Here is an 18209-nt window from a genome sequence, read left to right as displayed (position 1 = left end):
CACCCTGAGAGACACGCGCACACGAACGATAATTCAAACACACCAGGGAAAGCACAACTAATTTGCACCAAGCACAGGTAAACTTTAGATATAAGACGATAAAAAAATGTGCAACCCACATCTCAGAATAAAATAAACACCATATTTACAAGTTATGCTGCCAAGGATTTTGCATACAATTACCTGCAATTCAAAATTAAAATGATGTATGATGATAGCTTAAGAAATCAGCTTTTCTCTGCACAAGTTATTTCTTGGTTATATTTTATCTCTACAGACCTGTTTCAAATGCATTTTATTACAAGCAAGAAAGACTGAAAACAGAAAGAGATTGCTAAATTAACTACCAATTGGTTGCAAATTCACATAAAAGGAGATTCAAGTTACTGCCAATGCTCAGTAAACCGACCGAGTTTCATCAACCACCACTGCCTCCAGCCACCAAGCAGAAAAGTCAAAATTCTGCTAGAGCAAAATGTTGATGGTTGCGCAATATCAGGCAGACATCCACACCATTTGCATTCAATGATACCCACTGTGGAAAGAGCAGTCTTCCTCCTCAATGTCAAGGCCCCCCCCCCCCTCACATGAAAACAAACAGCAGGAAGAATTTTTACAACAGTTTCCCTCACACAGGCCCAAAGGCATATAATGCCAGGCAACCAGTAACAAACAGCACCATTGATGGTAGAAGAGATTACATATTTCTTGAAATAACCAAGGTCATGAAAAATTCGAGTAAAGGAGACAATCGGGAGGAATTCCAAAGTAGAGCAGTGTGAAGAAAAAAAAAAGTCGAAAGGAAAAAAATGTTTGGACCTGCAATAAAGTTGCACACAGTATGGATGAGTCAAAACAGCCAGTCTAGTAGACAGTCCTAACATGGGTGGAAGAACAGTAATCCATGGCAGCAGCAATAAAAAATATCTTTTTTAAAGTAACGAGACAACCGACCGCCAGCGAGCGAGTGACTGGAGTGACTCTGTGAGTGTTGAATTAATTATCAATCAATCTCACAGCTTTAGAAAATGAATTACTGCGGAGTGCCTCACACCTTCATCGCTGGGTGACTCCTGCTTCACCACGGAGATGGGGAATCGAATGGGCAGCTTGCTCAGGGGCTGCCGCCGGCTCTTGCTCCGCTTTTTGGCTGCCATCACCTTCTGGATGAAACGTCACCCGACAACCGGCAACGTCAGCACACAACCAGCAACCGCGGTCCTACACGGGTACTGTCCACCTTGTAGGACATTGTTTTTACCCGTTCGTTCCCAACAACAGGCGTGTTCACTATTAGAAATTTCACAATCATTACTCAAGTTTATTTTCAGAGATGTGTAAATCTTTGCCCCCTTGTAAAAATCGACGAAACAGGGATTTAGTAGTTATGTTAAGTCCTATTTGCATAGACAATATGAAGTGTCTAAAATTCGGGATCTATTCAATGCAATCATTTCTTTTATGTCAAGGTAAATGTAGCAACCTCTAGTAACTGCAGGAGTCATGTAATCAAATATTGATTCCTACAGGCAACATTCAAAACACACCATGGGCATAAAAATTAAAATGACAAAATAATGCATTATTGCATGCCTATTGAGAAGACATCAATTACAATAGGATTTCAGATATGAAACAGATGAATAAAAGGTGCATTCTGGCATGATGCACAAGTGCATTAAGCACAGCCACAAGAGAAAGTAAAATATAATTTCCAGACATGTGCAAGTGCAGAGTATATGGGAGGCATCAGGTGACCTTGAGTACATCCTCTGGGTTGATGCAGGCTTCGATGACCATGGCCTCCCCCTCACTCAGCTCGCCGGGGGACAGCAGCTCAAGCGCATCTGTGGCCGACTCGCCCTCTCTACGCGGCTCCTTTACCTTTCCGCTCGTGAACTGCATGAATTCCTCCTGAAAATACAAAAAAGTCAGCAAGTGATGAAAAGGCAATTCAATCCTGTAAACAACAGTGTTGACGAGCGAGTGTGCGTACTGTATGCGAGAATGGAAACTAGAACAATGTTAAGAATGCAAAACATGTAAAAAAGGTGAAACTTTAATGAAAAACACATTTTACATGAAAAGCACATTTTATATACCAGGCATAATTAAATGTTAAGCACCATAGAGGTTACAACGTAACTACTTCGGGCAAAAAAGTCATTTCCACATTATGTCCATAGTAACAAAACGCATTCCTACACGAACAATAAAATCTTACAAATGAAGTTCTACACTCGTTCACAATCCCATAACCAAAAGTAACCGCACAAATCAGGGGGGGGGGCAACGTTCTTGCCCCAGCACACACATGAGGGCTTCCACTCCACGTACCTGGTAAGCAAAAGCATCCTTGTTGAACACCACCCGTTTGGTGACCTTGGGTTGCAGTGTGAGAAGCAGTTTGCGCTTGGCCCTCGGTTTTTCCACCGTTGCTGTGCTCTGAGGGCCATCACTAGTTTGTGGAACTTCCTCCACTTGCACAGGCTCTGGAAGCGTATCCACGGGGAACTCCTTTTGCTTCTTCTTGGCTTTGCCTCCTGGGGGGGCAGCATCTTTCCCACGGAGCTTCTCTCGCGGTTTCTTTTTTGTTTTCTCAATATGCTTTGCCAAATCTGCCAAGACGGTAACATAACAGCAAGGAAACATTGCATTACATTCATTTTACCTTGGTTAGATTTATTGTGGGCAAGGCCCACTGAGCTAAGAAGCTTAAAGAGCACATCAAATAACTGTTGTGTGTATGTGCATATGCTGCAGCTGGAAAGTAAAAAGTTAAGTTTCTTGTGTACTGTGGCTACATAGGGTCTGTTGTTGACAGGTATGCTTGCCAACTTAATGTACGTTAGATTTATTTGTAGGACTCATTTGCAAAGAAAAAGCCTGACATTCATCATCATCACCAGACACCTGTTTACCGTCAACTACAGCACGTACAACAGCAGATGCATCCTGGCTCAATCCCTGAGCATAAGGAACTCCATCTGTGTTGATACAAGGCTGGACCATCAATCGGCTACGGCCCAACACGCTCAATGCATGTCCGAGACATGGCTATGTGTATTCATGGTGATGCGAGCCAGGAAATGATCAAATTGTTTAATTAGCTAACAAATGGAGGGGCGTTGTTTTGTTAGATCCCTTGAGAGAACTCCAAAGCAACTAATTTTACCAGTCATGCCAATGTACTGCTCTGTATGGACCATAAGGCAATTTGATTCAAAGCTATATATATCACATAAACGATTTATGAATGAATCGGGAATATAAAGAGCTAGGAGTTTAATTTACAATACAAGACCAGATTCTTCAGTAATTACCTGCAAGTGATCCATTAAACACAACGGCTGAGGGATTACACTAATTTACTTAATGACATTTACATGTCCAGAATCAGTCGGTGCCAATACATGTACACGTGGGGAGAGCAATGCAACATTATATCAGTGCTTTGCAAACATAATCTTTATTAGAATATTTAATTAGACTGGAAGAATCCGATGAGCTATGAAGCTCTTTTTCACATGTCCAGTAAACAAGGACAACATGTGCAGTAGGCCAAAACAACTTTTCACCATTTTCTCCCCTGAAACCATTTTACCAACTACGGACATCAGCTATTAACCGACCAACTCTAAAAGCTTTGCATGCAGGACAAAACACTTTTTCGCAAATGTTAACCTCCAATTGATATGACACAATGTCACTCAACATGCTATGCCATCTGAGACAAGAACGACTTGCGTTATGCACACGAATGAGCGGCAGCCCTCACCCCAGGTTGGGTCCCACTTGTCTTCGTCTTCAGATTTCACATCGACAGGCTCCAGTTTCACCTCTGTGTCATCAATATCTTCGTCCTCATCCTCCTCCTCTTCCTTCGCACGCACAGTCTTGAAGCGCAGCGGGCTGCGATTGCACGGAACGGCAAAAAACACGAGGGATTAAGTGAAGCAGTCACGCGATTTTCAAGACTGTGCTTGGCAACTGAATAAAGTTAATTACCATTCTGAGTCATTAGATTTATGCTCAAATAATGGGCAGCTTATTTAAAAACAGCACGTTTTCATATGAAGATTGTTTTTGCTCTTCTTCTTTACTCATGACAGTAAACAAAGCCTGCCTCCAGAGTTTAACCAATATATATTGACTTATAGGTTGCGTTTAATATATTTGCTCGAATATTGTTTAGGCTATAAAGAAAATAGCTCCCATCAACACAATTAGTGCTGCAAACAATTTGATGCAAATAATTAGGCACCACCATACTCCTGATGTAAGTAACTACTTGAACATGATATGAAATACAATTAAACGGCCAAGTTTTGACAAATACATTTCTAAAATCATTACTTTGACTGCACATCAATTATCTGTGCTTTACCCAGGGACCACACATTTTCTGTATTCATTGCCTAGAGCTATGCATGTGTAAGGGATCTGCAAGCCACCCTCACAGACACGTACCACACAAACACGACATCTCCGCTCTCACTACAACACGCACCAATCACACGCGCGGGAATGCGCTGGACGGGGGTTAGGGGTTAAAGGGCAGCGACGTCACCGGCGTGCCCGACGCGGATGTGTATTGGGAGTGAGGGCGGAGATGGAGGGGTTAAAAGGGGCTGTGGGACGTGTGTTCGGGGTTGGTTTTGGAAAGAGTGTTGCTGTACGTTGGAGTAATAAATAAGTGCTTGAACAATTCTCAGACTCCTCTTCACATGCAAATTTTAATCTAGGTTTCTTTCTGGGGACAAAAATATTGACTTTTGATCAAACAACAATGCGGTTAACATAATTAAGCCATTCCACCATAATATTTTGATTAGATTGTAATGACTTGTATAACACTACAAACATGTAACACCATCAAACACATCCTTCACGACACCAAGATACTTTTTATATCCTGAGAATTATAATCACATTCTACCGAGGTGTTGACACAGTGAAGGATAAAATAAGAAATAATGGAGGTGGGGGGGATAAGGGTGCAAAATAAACAGAAACTTAACAATGCTTTAAACAATAAATTGCACAAAGCAATGAAAAAAATGCCGAATTGATTTTCTCTGCAACTCCAAACTATGCAAGTTGTGCTGCCTGCAGCTGAGTAATTGTGGAAGCTTGAGGCTGGGAAAAATATTGGTGTTCGAGTTTTCTTCATCAAATACTGCAGAATATGCCAATACGTTACCCACTTAGTCAGAAATTACTCAAGATTTTATTTTGTTTGGTGAATAGAACCTGGACATAAGGCACCGGTGCAGACTTCTGTACCGAAAGGATAAATTATTAAAAGTGACTGGCTCTACGGCCCAAAATATTGACTCTAAACTGAATATTTTTCATGTTGGAAATGCATATTTCTTTAAATTTACCATGATCTCATTATCCCATTACATTATTTTTCCATTTCACTCGCTATGATTGAAAATTCAACTACTCCTGCTGCCAGGTAGCACTTTTTGCTCCGAGTGTGTAAAATGCAAGCAAACTCACTTTTCCCTCTTCTTCTTCCTCTTGACTGGCGTGAAGGTGGCGAGGTATTCCTCCAGCTTGAATACTTTCCCAGTGAGGAATTCACTGGCTTCGGGGGTAGGCAGCGAGTGGTCCAGTATGTACTGATCCTTGCCCTGCTTCCACATTTCGTACCTCTCCGGCTGGAACTTGCGCACAAAGATGTCCATGGATATCTTGACCATGTCCTTCATGCAGGTGCACTGCAGGCACAGACAGGAGTGTGGCGACGACCACGTGAAGCACATTAACAAATTGGGCAGAGGACAACACAACACTCTATTCTGTTGTGAGAACAATGATGTGATAAGAAAGTCCATTAGGAGCTGCACACAATAAATAAAATCACATTAAACAATGAGTTGGATTATAAAGGCCAGCAAAGGTGGCAAGAAATGGTAGATTTATGAATGCACATGTATTAGATGTATTTCCATAAATTTGTCCTTGAAAAAATAAATTCTCTACTCGACATTGATTTAGTACTTGATATTACAATTATGTAAGCAAGCTCTTTTTATTACACGAGTCCCTTTGGATGCAGACATTAATTTTCAGCCGTATTATTTTATTACAATTTTTATTTAGTACGAAATAACTTGGTATTTACAAGCTGGTGTACACGATGGTATGCTGCACACTGGCATACATTTAGAAATTAAGAGGAATAATTGAAAAAATTCCAGTCATATAGTGCAGGCCACAAAACAGTTGTTTTTATGGAGAAACTTGCCTGTAGAGCTGCCAGCCCTTGAAGAAGGGCACAAAGGACATTTATTTTCCCACTGACTGAGTAATAGGGTCAGTTGTGAGCAAGCTCCCTCCATTAGGAGTAAATTATGTTAAATTGATATCGTATCCTCAAAATACATAGTTCACAAAATCAAACATTAGACAATGTGCCGTGAAACCCAAATGTGTGCCATGCAACACTGCGCTATCTGTAGAAACGCAACATAAAGAAGACAAGGCAGTTCACTTCCCTATCCTGTAAAAGGTATTAGAAAACTAAATGACAAAACATTTCCCATCCTCAGACCCACATCACATTCCAGGACCGACTAATTAACTTTTTTGCTTTGTTATGGACTTTTCATTTATTTCCAGGGCAGCCCACCACTGTATGGCAGTGTCATCAAAAAATGCACAACCTTGAAAGAAAATTAATTGGAACGACCGAGCTGTGGAATGACTGAAGTTAATCAAATTTTTGTTTCGTATTATAACTCAGACATAATACTTGTGCAAAAACTATGCAGACAACCAAGCTGTGGGACATTGCGTAGATTTTATATTCCAATATAAGCCTTGGACGTCATCCAAGCATAACCTCAAAAAAGGTCAAAAGTATGTGCCTCTATGTATAAATTCCAGTCTGGAAAAAAATCGTTGCTTTTTAGATTTAGAATCAGTCAAACTTTCAAGGAATGATGTTGAAAATAAGAAAAATAAAAGGTCAACAAATACTTATCCACAATCCTAGCCCTGGACAGCTACAAAACCTAAACTGATGTTTTAGAATGGTAATGGTCCTATTGTACAAAGTGGCCAGGTCATAAAAGCCCGTACTGCCACTTGCCCACCATTTGCTAACAATAACTACCCAAATGGCGTGCCTTTCACTCTCCGAGTACCATTCTCACACATCTCCTAGGAGGCTTGAAGAGTGGATATTCCCATCGCCATGCAAACCTGACAGTTCGTGAAAGTGCACAGCATCGGAGAAATTGCCGAGATATATTATCCTTCATTACTTGTCAGCACAAGGCAGAAAGTATTGCTGCATGCGTGGGCAGTCGACCTCACCCCAACACAAGGCCACCCTCTGTACAAAACCCATCATGCCGGGGACAAAAAGGACAACGTTGCAGAATATAGGCCAGCATGTCCAAACCCTTAAAGTAGCAGGCCACAGCAACACAAAATAACAGCTTCAATGAAGCAAGTATAGTTATAAGGTATTATTAAAGTTGAGTGAAAGACTGGATTATGATGATTTTTCAAAACCTTGAAATTAGGGATATTCACCAGGGTGGCGGTGGTTTAGGGGAACATTATTTAAAAGAAAACTTTTTTATAGAAAAGTTAAGGTAATGTGATAGCCATGTGGGAATGGGTTCGCTGCATCGATTTTTGCCTTCGACCAATTTCTTTGGTTTCTTGTCGATACCTGGCACGCCGGGGTTCACATTATCATGCCATACTCGAGTTGCAGGGAACGTTAATAACACTGTTATTTGACAGTAAAAGATAAGAATTCCCTAAGGGCATTAGGAATAACTGAGTCATCTAGCCTTGCATTATCAATGGATAATTCAGGCTGTCACTCTTGGCTGTGTTTGTTTCTGTAGGGATTTCGAGATAATCGATGTTTAGGGTTTGTTTTTCCAATAATTCCCACCCTCATTTACCTTCCCCGTTCACCTTCCAGTCTAATTGTGGGCGACCTTGCGGTTTGGGTTTGCGTTACACATGCTATCCCACAGAAGGCACCGCACAAAAAAGGTCATGATGAGATGAAACCACGGGGACCCTTGGTGGTTGCGCATTGCACTTGGGAGCTTAAGAGTGGCCTTTCCAAGAAGTGTTCATTACAGCAAACACGCATTTGTACCAATAATGTTTTAGTCAAGATGCAAATTGTAAAAAATTATTGCATCCTCTGAGCAATTACATTGCTATGAAAAATATGTCGCAAGATATAGTAACAATACTGCAGTTTTAATTCTAACATATGAAAACGACACTGTTGGATTCGTATCCTCTCCTTGTGCAAATTACCTCAAGTTTTATGAGCAACTAAAATAAGCAATATTCCACATTAATGAAATTCCAAGATCTTGTGGTATTTAATTACCATAGTTCTCATTTTTAGAGACTTCACTTCAACAAAGTGATCCACATTAAGTGCTTTGCAACTATGTCACCTGCTCCAAGCTCTGAACATTATTGATTGTGCAACACTTTGCTTGACAGGCTGGCTCGGGACCTTTATTCATTTGAGAAGACTTACCGAAAATGGGATTTAAAATTTTCATTTAGTTCATAATACCATTTATGATGTTTTTTTATTTCCCATCCCCCTCCAAAAAATCATCAAAAGCAAATCACGAACGACTTATCAAACCATACTGGATTAAAATGTGAAAACATTTTGGTCATTCTCATTTCACATAGTTGCATGAATCAAAGTTTGTATCACATTTGAATGAGCAAATTCTCAATTCCATTTCATTGCTTGTGCTTTTAAGTACAACGATCTATCATTTTAAGGAGCCTTAGAAACCAATGAGCTTTGAAAATCAAGTTCAAAATTCAACGGATTTGCAAGTAATGAAGCTTATGAGCATATGAAATCGTTAAACTTTGCCAAGTTATTGTTATTCTGATGATTGATATGACTATTTATTGTATTCATGTTGTGCAATGGTGGTTGATACATTCTGAATGAATTTTAATTTATTTAAATCAGTACAATTTCCATATTTGTGTTGAATGGCGCACGTGCTGCACATGCTACGAATTAATATAATCGTCAAAGTGTGCTGGGCAGGCCTGCACATTTTTACGCATCATCTCAAAAGGACAAAAATGGTCACTGGAAGTATTATAATGTATTAAATAATCCAGGAGGCACTTGTTCTCTGAGGAAATAAAGGGCAAAAGATATGCGAGTAAACGAAGTAACGGAGGTCTCTAAAAGCACAAACCAGGGGGTTCAGGTTGCAGCAGTGGTCTGCAACCAGGCAAGACGAAACCTCCCCAGGGAGGATCCCTTTAAACTACTAACGGCAACGCACAGATCAGCATTGCGTACATCAACACACTCAATGGAAAGGGCAACATACGGCCACAAACAACACTCGCAATACACAATGCAACAAAGCATCAACCAATTAAAATTTGGACTTTGAAAAGTGGCACATCAACCAAATATATATACAAGTTTGAAAATAACCCACATAAAACAAGGCTCAATGTGTTCATATATAATAGTATAATTAGTTAATATTTTTACAGCAACTAAGTAGTAATGAGCAACAAACAATAATTTAAGAGAATAAATAGCAGCAAGAACTTGTGAGCAATATTCACAAGATGCCCAGGACTCCAAACCTGATTGATTTGAGCTCCCAAACCCCAAATATGATATTCGGCATAATCGCCAACAAGCAGCAAAACAAATGAATGCCAATATTGCCTCAAGACAGAATGGTGTACACATTTGCCATTATTTTAAAGTGCACGTGTCCATTCGGTGGTGTTTGCTGCCACACAGTGGGAAAATGCCCTCACTGCATCTCAAATACAAATCAAAATGTAAAATATTAGCATCAATGTTTCCCAAAGCTCCCCCAGCGCAAGGAGCAAAACAGCACAACTGTGAAAACCATCCACAGGAGTATATTACAATCATAGTTTTCACTTTTAACTCCCGTACAATGCTGCACACATATAGCCAAAGGTATCCATAATATTCTTGGTTCTTTCGGTAAAGTCACGTAGAAGGGAAATAATAAAATAATAAAAATCAATAAAATTCTCACGTTTCGACTGCAACACACCAGTCACGAAAGCTATAAATCAAAATAATCTTGCGTAAATGTTGTAAAAAAACTGTATTATGGATATTGGTCGCGAAAGCCTACGTGTTAAACCAACCTAACGTATATTTCCCTGATATTCAATAGTAGTTACTTCCGTGAAAAAAATTATTGCATTAGGGAACAAGTGCTGCAATGGCAACCACTGTAACACGAACAGCACAAAAATGAAAGCGAGCTGCTCATGATATTGACCGTATAATTTCACGTTAGCTCACAGCAATTACCACATCTGCATGCTTGGTCAGATTTTGTGCACCAGCAGCTCTGCACAATTGTTTGGCAAAGGAAATGTGAAACCACCAAAAAAAATAGCTAACAGTGCCAACACCTACGGCCCACACTCACCAACGTCGACTGCTTGCCATAGTCAATCCAGCGCAATGTGGCAAAGTTGGTGGACTCGGCACAGTTGAAGCCATGGTTGAAGCCGGCGTGGTACCCGTATGGAAATGTTATCATGAACTCGCCCGCCTCCTGGGTCACCTGTCACACAAAAATATATCACATTGGTTCCAGGAATAAATCGCAAGCACTCCTATATGCCGGGATATGTTCTGCAATTAAATTTACAAGAACTGGCTGTCCAATGCTAAACGAATTACTTATATTATGAAACTAAGAGGCAATGCATTTGAAAATGGTCTCCCCCATGGGGGATTGTCCTAATAATAACTGCTCAAATTACATAACTGCTGATGAATTACCGTGGTGACAATTTCAATTGGCAATGTAAAGGGGAAAAAAATGAATGGTGAATGTGGTATAATATCCTCAGAAGAGCATGACGACATTTATTATTCATATATATAAATATAGACTACATTCAAAAGTTAAATAAGCAGACAATAAAACACAATATATATGTTCAGTTTAAAAGTTCACTTGTGAAAAATAAGACTGAAATAATTGTGCTCCATACATTATTTGAATGATCAAGTTACAAAAACATAATGGAATCACTTAAACTGACCATTTAAAAACTCAACTCATCTTAACTGCAAGATGTTATGCAAAGAAAATTACTATTAAAGTTTATTTCACACCGAGCACCTTTTACAGTAAACCAAAGCCTGCATATTTTAACATTTTCAACCACAAGGAGTTTAGCACACAGCTGTGAAGCAAATTAACTAATGCATAGTTTTCAAGTACTCTGCCTTAAGACAGCACTTCACCAAGTGTAACAAAGCAGCTGTGCACGCTGTATAAAAACAGGCAGAATGAGTAAGTGGAACAAAATGCTCACCCTGTCGAAGGGGATCCCATATTGTCGCAGGATGGAAGGGGAAATGAGCGTCATCTTGTGGCGGAGAAAGGCATCGCAGCCTTGTGAGCTGCCAGGGAAAAACCCTGCATGCACGGCAAACAGTAATTGCCGCGGACGATTAGCAATCAATGAATATTAACTAATGGTTACTCCAAACGATAATGCTGAAATCGGTGAATGTGCTACAAAATATGTTTAAGCGCACATTACATTCCCTCTGATGAAGAGCATACTTTTTAAGTTGTTATTGTTTACCATTATTAATATAATCCCATTGTAAAGGAGACGACACGTATATTTGTACACCTGCAATAAGGTAGCCGTTGAATAAGAATCGTAAACCGCTGCAACAAGCGATAAACATGCTACTGCTATCTTCTTGGTTCTTTGGGTAAAGTCACGTAGAAGGGAGATACTAAAATAATAAAAATAAAACATAATAAAATAATACAATTCTCACGAAGTTTCGGCCACAACGCAAGCAGCCGTCCTCAGGTGAAGAACAGGTCTGTCGGAAAGACAGCGTCTGAATGAACACCGCCAAGCTTGGCAGCGTATATTTAAGCTGGGTTAGCTTAAATATACGCTACCGCTAGGTCACGTCTTGTCTACCGACAGGACACTGGTTTTGATTTTCCTCCACCTTGTCCGGTGCTCATTCTTATAGATCAGGTGGTTGTGATTTGTATGTACCTAGAACTTCTTTCGCACACCATGCTAATTGGAGGTGCGGAGAAAGACAACAAAACTAAACATAAAAGCACGCCCAGTCTTATGCTATTAATCTAAGTTCCCCTTGGGCATCCTCTTTTTCTAGATGGGTTTCTGTAACGTCTGATGCACCCAATGCAATGAAGTCTTATTCAGTGCTGGCTGGCTTAAGTCCTAATTTCTGTCCTGATTTGTGTGGTGATTGAGCACTATACATATTAATTGGTTAGATGTGCTGCCCATGGGATTCACAGTAACTTAGAACACCACTGAATTCCTAAAACGTATATCATCTTCAACCAACTACGAGGTCATTGCTTGCAGCAATTAAGTCTTGCAATTGAGCTCACAAAAGTATGATGAGGACAAGACGATAGATGAGGATTTAGTCGATCCAAGAAAACATTTTGATCGACTACTTTTTTGTGATAAATTACTCGAGCCCCCTTAAAAATGGCAGCTGCCCCAACATCCTTTCTCCTGAATGCAGGAAACCCCCTGTAAGTCACACCCTGCGATGCGTCCGACATTGCCAATGACAGATCCATGTCCTGCTCCATCACCTCCCATCCAGCGGACCACTAATGTAGTAATAAACTACTGAAATAATTGGATATCCCAGGTCTACATTACACCCATAACAGTCAATGAGTACACCACCACTGCAGGGGAGGAATGTTGATAGCTTTTGATTTACCTTTAGCAAGACGCTCCAGTCGTTTCCCGTGCTCTGGGGGAATGGCGTACCTGCAAGGGGGGGGAGGAGAGGGGGTTAAGTGAGCCTTGGGTTGCAGAAATTCAAAGCAGCTTCCCACAACACGTAACTTTACACACTTGCTGTTGTCGGCATCAGAACAGCATAATAAAAAAGGGATGCTCTTATTTTGCAGATGCACAACTAAGCTTTGTGTTCCAGGTGGTCCAATTGCAATATCAACGTCATGTTGTGAGAAGCAATTTCCACTAAATTGCACAGAAAGCTGTGCATCACATCATAGTATAAATAGTTGCAACAGTTGTATGCCACATGGCAACGAAACCCAGTATTTTAATCCCCAAGATGTAGAGTATTATGAAACAAAGACAAATGTAGTACATGCAATTATGTCAACGGGAGAGGCCATTAACTCACTACAATGAAAACAGATTGGTTGTAGATTCCAACCCAAGACCTCAGCAGTACTAGATCAGTGTTCAGATACAGTATAAACCCTCCAAACAAACCGGATATCTTATCAATAGATGACGTTTTGTTGATGAGATAAACACTCTGCAGCAGAGTGTACGTGAATAGACAATCTAGATAAAGATGAGACTTGAACGGATTTTAGCAGTTCTACAATCTATTTCCACGGGCCATTCTCAGTTTTGGATACTCTCCATCTCAAGAAATGCCTTTGATCACACAACTGGAATAAATGTAAGAAAGGCAACCAAAAAGTAGCAATAAGTTTTAGTGTACCAGGACTTGGGTTCCCCAAAATGCAGGTAGTTGATGCTGTACAGATCCATGTCTTCTGTGTGCCAGGCAAATGTGGTCTTCCACATGCCGAAGTAAAGGTAGGGTGTGTTAACACCATCAATGGTGATTCCACTGTCCTGCTCCACAACATCCAAGACTGTGTTCAGGTGACCAATGTTCCAATCCTCCACATCCTGTGATGACAAAACATTGATTCAATTATTAAATTATTCTTACCCACGATGCATGAAATTGGGCGTTCGCAAGTTCTTTACTGATGATGCATGCATTTTGTAAATATGATGGATATGCAAATGAAGCAAAGTGTACAAATGTGATGGAACAAACTTAAATAAATAAGACGGTAAATATTAGATAATATAGAATTGATTATTTAACATAATGGTGTCCATGCATCATGATACTTGTATTACTGGAGGGAGCATGGTTAATACACAACTCAATATGGTACCGTTTCTGTTTTTAAGGAAGATGCAACCCAAAAAAAACGAATTGCTCCTCCTGGTAAATATATGAGTAGGTTGTGCATTCCCATGCTGTCTGACATGCGTGGATTAGCTAATTAAATGAAAGATTAGTTTTTCGGATGTTAAAATCTAGTCAAGTACAACTGCCACAGCTCACAACAGTGATGTCACTGTAGTCACCATATGAAAATCTCACAGCAAGACAGCTCATGCAGAAAAAAATATGCATGGCTTTAATGTTTAAGTCTTCTTCCCATTAACAAAGCTTTAAAGTTGTGACGAAGAGCCCAGGATGCAAAATATGAGACGATTGCATTTGCTTTGAATTGCACTTTACTTTAATGGAGTTATTGTTAACCATTACCCTGTAAAGTTGCAATTGTATTTGTTCTAGAGGGTCAGAAGTTAGTGGGTGCATTGATGCTCAATTACCCATATCCTTGATGAAAGACAACATCCTAGATGATATAAGATGAACTTCTTAATTTCAAAAGGTACATGTTTAGGAAAATTTTGCGATGCATTTGCACAGGTACCTCATCATAAAGAGACCCACAGATATCGGCACCATAAATTGGTGCCACGAAGGTAAGATTTTTCCAATACTTCCGCTCCAGGTCATCGTAGTCTTGGTGCCTTGGTGTGCAGTGCCTGAAACAGCAAAGGAGAGCACCGTTAAGCAATGACATTTGAAATGATTAAGTGCCACACATCTAGATCCATACTTTACTTTCCAGAGCATCTTAGCCCGATACAAAACATTATTATTAATAACCTTCATCATACTGCTTTGATGCACACATTCTTAACAGACTAGAGTTACGTTTTAATACGTGAAAATTTTCTATTGTGCCTTTTTTTACAATCCTCCGAGATTAAATTCTGAGACTGACTAATATATACACACAAATCATTGTGACTTATCACACCAAGTTCTGCCTGCTCGTGTAATATGTGCTAGGATTCAATCTCACTTTCGGATTAAAAACCTTCTGTACATGTAAAAAAAAGCCCTAGGAAATAAATTCCAACTATTGTTATATGCAGCACAATTCATCAACTGCATTGCGAACACAACATTGAATTATGACAGACTTTCAGCAGCAAAAAACAAATTACGTGTCTCATTCCCAAGGCAGCTATGATAAAAAGAACACTCAATGAGTTATGGACAACATTGAAGATTTTCTCACTTGTCGCTGTTGGCGAGACGGCGGTAATCTGCAACAGTCATGGGCTTCTTTTGAATGTTGTACTGTGTGAACAGGCCAGACTGGCCTGTTACAACCTGCTGGATCGGTGCCGGGATGACCAGGTCGTCAATGTTGTCATAATTATTTCGAGGTTTCCACTCTTTGGGAGGAATCACCTGTGAAACGGGATCAGATAAATACAATTATAATCCATATAGCTATGAAACAAATGGGCAAGCAGCTTTCCTAAACATTTTCTCACAAGTAACGGAATATTGCACACCAACCTCTACGTGGCACTGACAAAATTCACCACTATATTACTACCAAATCTTTAAAACACAATTCTCTGGTACTCGATGACAATTACTTTTTATTTCTTTAGCACACCCAATTATGCGAATAATCATTACTGTTTTTAAAATCCTTGACAAAAAGTGCACGTGACAAAATTAACATCGGAAAGAAACATCCAAATATATATTGCATACATGCATGAGGTCTGGCACAATGTGGTGGAACGTTTAAAAGCCAGTGCTTGAGTGATTGTCACAACCACTATACCACAGTGATCTGCTATCAGTTGACCACAATTCATATAAAAAATAGTTTTTCACAATATTGGTGGTTTATGTGTTGGTGCAGTGAAATATATCGTTCTTTGTAAGTTACCACTCCATCTGTGTTTTATATTGGACAGTCTGCACTTCAGATATTCTACCAATAAAACGCACCATCATTTGAATTGTGGGCTTCTGGTCTACAGTATTATTTCTAAAGTAGAGTAAAAAACACAATTTCTAGCAAAGTAAAACCACGATAAATTCAATGTCATTTCGAAAATTGCGGATAAAAATCACAGAAAATTGATGTTTAGTGGAATTGAGGGTGACCAAAAATACAAGAAACTCTTTTTGATTAAGTTGGCAGATATCATATGTATGTGAAGGGATGCATTTCCATGCAATTAACTAAAATCTACTGGGCACAACAGGCTGGGCAGAATGGAAAAAGCACGCAAGCTCATTTTATTATCCCAAGTGATGCTCATTTAATCCCAGGACATTAGAGCTATATTAAGTGTGTTCAACTGTACAGTCACGCCATAGAGCACAACATAACATCTTCATTCATTGCCTTGTATTATGCCTTCATTTTATAGGTAAATGAAAGAAAATGTTAGAAATCACCACTCTGAAAAGTAACATTACCTTGACTTTGACCAAAATAAACATGTGCCTAATCTCATCAGATCTTGCAAGATAAGCAGGTCTGATTAGTACTTACCATGGAATACTGCCTGGGAATACCACATGCTTAAGGCTTGCGTTGTATGGTGCCCAGATGGCATTATAGTAATGGATACATGAATAAACAGAGCTTTGAGTGTTATTCCCTAACATATGGGTTTTATGGATTTAGCAAGTACAGTAAAACCTTGGATTGCGAGTAACTTGGTCTGCGAGTGTTTTGCAAGACGAGCAAAATTTTAAAATATTAATTTGATAAACGAGCGAGGTCTTGCAATACGAGTAGTACGTGTATATGCTTTGTCTGCCGAGCGTCACGTGATCACAACTGATATACGAGTGCTTTGGATTACAAACACGTTTCCGGAACGAATTATGTTTGCAATCTAAGGTTTTACTGTACTACCATTTGCCACTAATTAATGAAATTGAGAACAATGTAAAGTCTTAATACTTAGAGAGGCTTTCCTGTGTATATTGTTATTATAAGACAGAGCAGACAGTTAATAGATATGACATTGTGCAGTATTTGCAATGTCACCATCATCAAAGGTAAATCTGAACATATTGCTGAACTAGCACTCTTAAGAAAATATTCAAGCTTCGGTAGTTGAAGTTGGGTAGTCAGTGATGTCAGGTAATGGATTTAATTGGGCACAAGGAGAGTTTGCATTTTTATGCATAGGAGATAATATGCAAATCGACTTGAGGGTAATGAGGTTCTTATTGTGTCCAAACTCAATTAATGGATCTAAACCCTAGCTAAATGTAACTCTGATTAAACTTTTGTAATTAACAGAATGCATTTTTAAAAGACCAGCATAGTGATTCCTGATTGACAATAATTGTTGTGTTAGATTGCGTCTGCAGCCTTCTGGAACTCTTTCTTTCAATATTAGGAAGCTACTGGAGCTATGCACGTTTAAATCTAGACTGAAAATTAATTTCTTTAGAACTGCTCAGTGTGTTTAAATTTGTTGTCCTTCCCCGCACCTCCGATTAGCACAGTTGGCTACATAGGGTGCGAAAAAAGTCCAACGTACGCATGGAGGACATAGCAATCCATGCTCAACTCAGGCTGGGGGGGGAAACTTCCTGGGTGGGTACCTTGGCGAGCCCGGCGCGGTGCGCGCCCTGCGATTCAATGTAGGCAACGTAGCGTGGGAAGTTGCGGAACTCCTCAAGCGTCGGCCGAAACGTCATGATCTTGCAGTTGGGATTGGGTGGGCCAGTGCTCTCCGGCACCATCGTGCTCGGTGGTGCACTTGTCGACGCCATAGCTCCCTCCTGTAAAACACGGCGAGGATGAGAAGCATTAAAACAAATGCACGGCATGTATAAAAAAAAAGACACATTACCCATCACCACCCTAAATTACTTATCTAGTCAGCAACGTTTGGTTGAACTATTTTGTCATGTTATTTTACTTATCCTGCCTTATTCTCTTGGGAATATGGCGAGTATATAAACATTATCATCAACTATGACCGGTACACTGCTGGATGAAGGGCCCTCCCCCCAAGCCATCAAAGTAATCATTATCAATCAATTATCTGTTTTATGTGTTTAGTTTCTCGTCCGTCCCCCGCACCTCTAATTAGCAATTGGCTACATACGGTGCACGCAAGACGTTCTAATACACAAGTAAATATGCTAACACCGCACACCAAGTGGCGCCACTGGTCCTTTGTCAAACAACGTTTCC

General features: G+C 39.9%; 1 protein-coding gene across 3 annotated transcripts in view; it reads right to left on the bottom strand.

Moving 5' to 3' along the window:
- LOC144941125 (lysine-specific demethylase 4C-like) overlaps nucleotides 1–18209 on the bottom strand; it is a 34469-nt gene that overhangs the window by 13426 nt on the left and 2834 nt on the right. For 2 of the 3 annotated variants that reach the window (XM_078867640.1, XM_078867639.1), the window contains exons 2-13: nucleotides 17612–17791; nucleotides 15255–15430; nucleotides 14598–14712; nucleotides 13574–13767; nucleotides 12809–12858; nucleotides 11380–11483; nucleotides 10479–10616; nucleotides 5509–5729; nucleotides 3779–3912; nucleotides 2338–2618; nucleotides 1759–1914; nucleotides 1055–1163 (exon numbers count right to left, since the gene is read on the bottom strand). In XM_078867640.1, the coding sequence (XP_078723766.1) occupies nucleotides 1055–1163; nucleotides 1759–1914; nucleotides 2338–2618; nucleotides 3779–3912; nucleotides 5509–5729; nucleotides 10479–10616; nucleotides 11380–11483; nucleotides 12809–12858; nucleotides 13574–13767; nucleotides 14598–14712; nucleotides 15255–15430; nucleotides 17612–17782 (1849 nt within the window). In that variant the 5' untranslated portion in view covers nucleotides 17783–17791. The remainder of the gene's footprint in view (nucleotides 1–1054; nucleotides 1164–1758; nucleotides 1915–2337; nucleotides 2619–3778; nucleotides 3913–5508; nucleotides 5730–10478; nucleotides 10617–11379; nucleotides 11484–12808; nucleotides 12859–13573; nucleotides 13768–14597; nucleotides 14713–15254; nucleotides 15431–17611; nucleotides 17792–18209) is intronic. The other variant, XM_078867641.1, reaches the window with a different exon arrangement.

Source organism: Lampetra fluviatilis, chromosome 24 (genome assembly GCF_964198595.1).
Source record: "Lampetra fluviatilis chromosome 24, kcLamFluv1.1, whole genome shotgun sequence".
In the NCBI taxonomy this organism is placed as follows: Eukaryota; Metazoa; Chordata; class Hyperoartia; order Petromyzontiformes; family Petromyzontidae; genus Lampetra; species Lampetra fluviatilis.
This window is presented reverse-complemented; position numbering and strand designations above follow the sequence as displayed.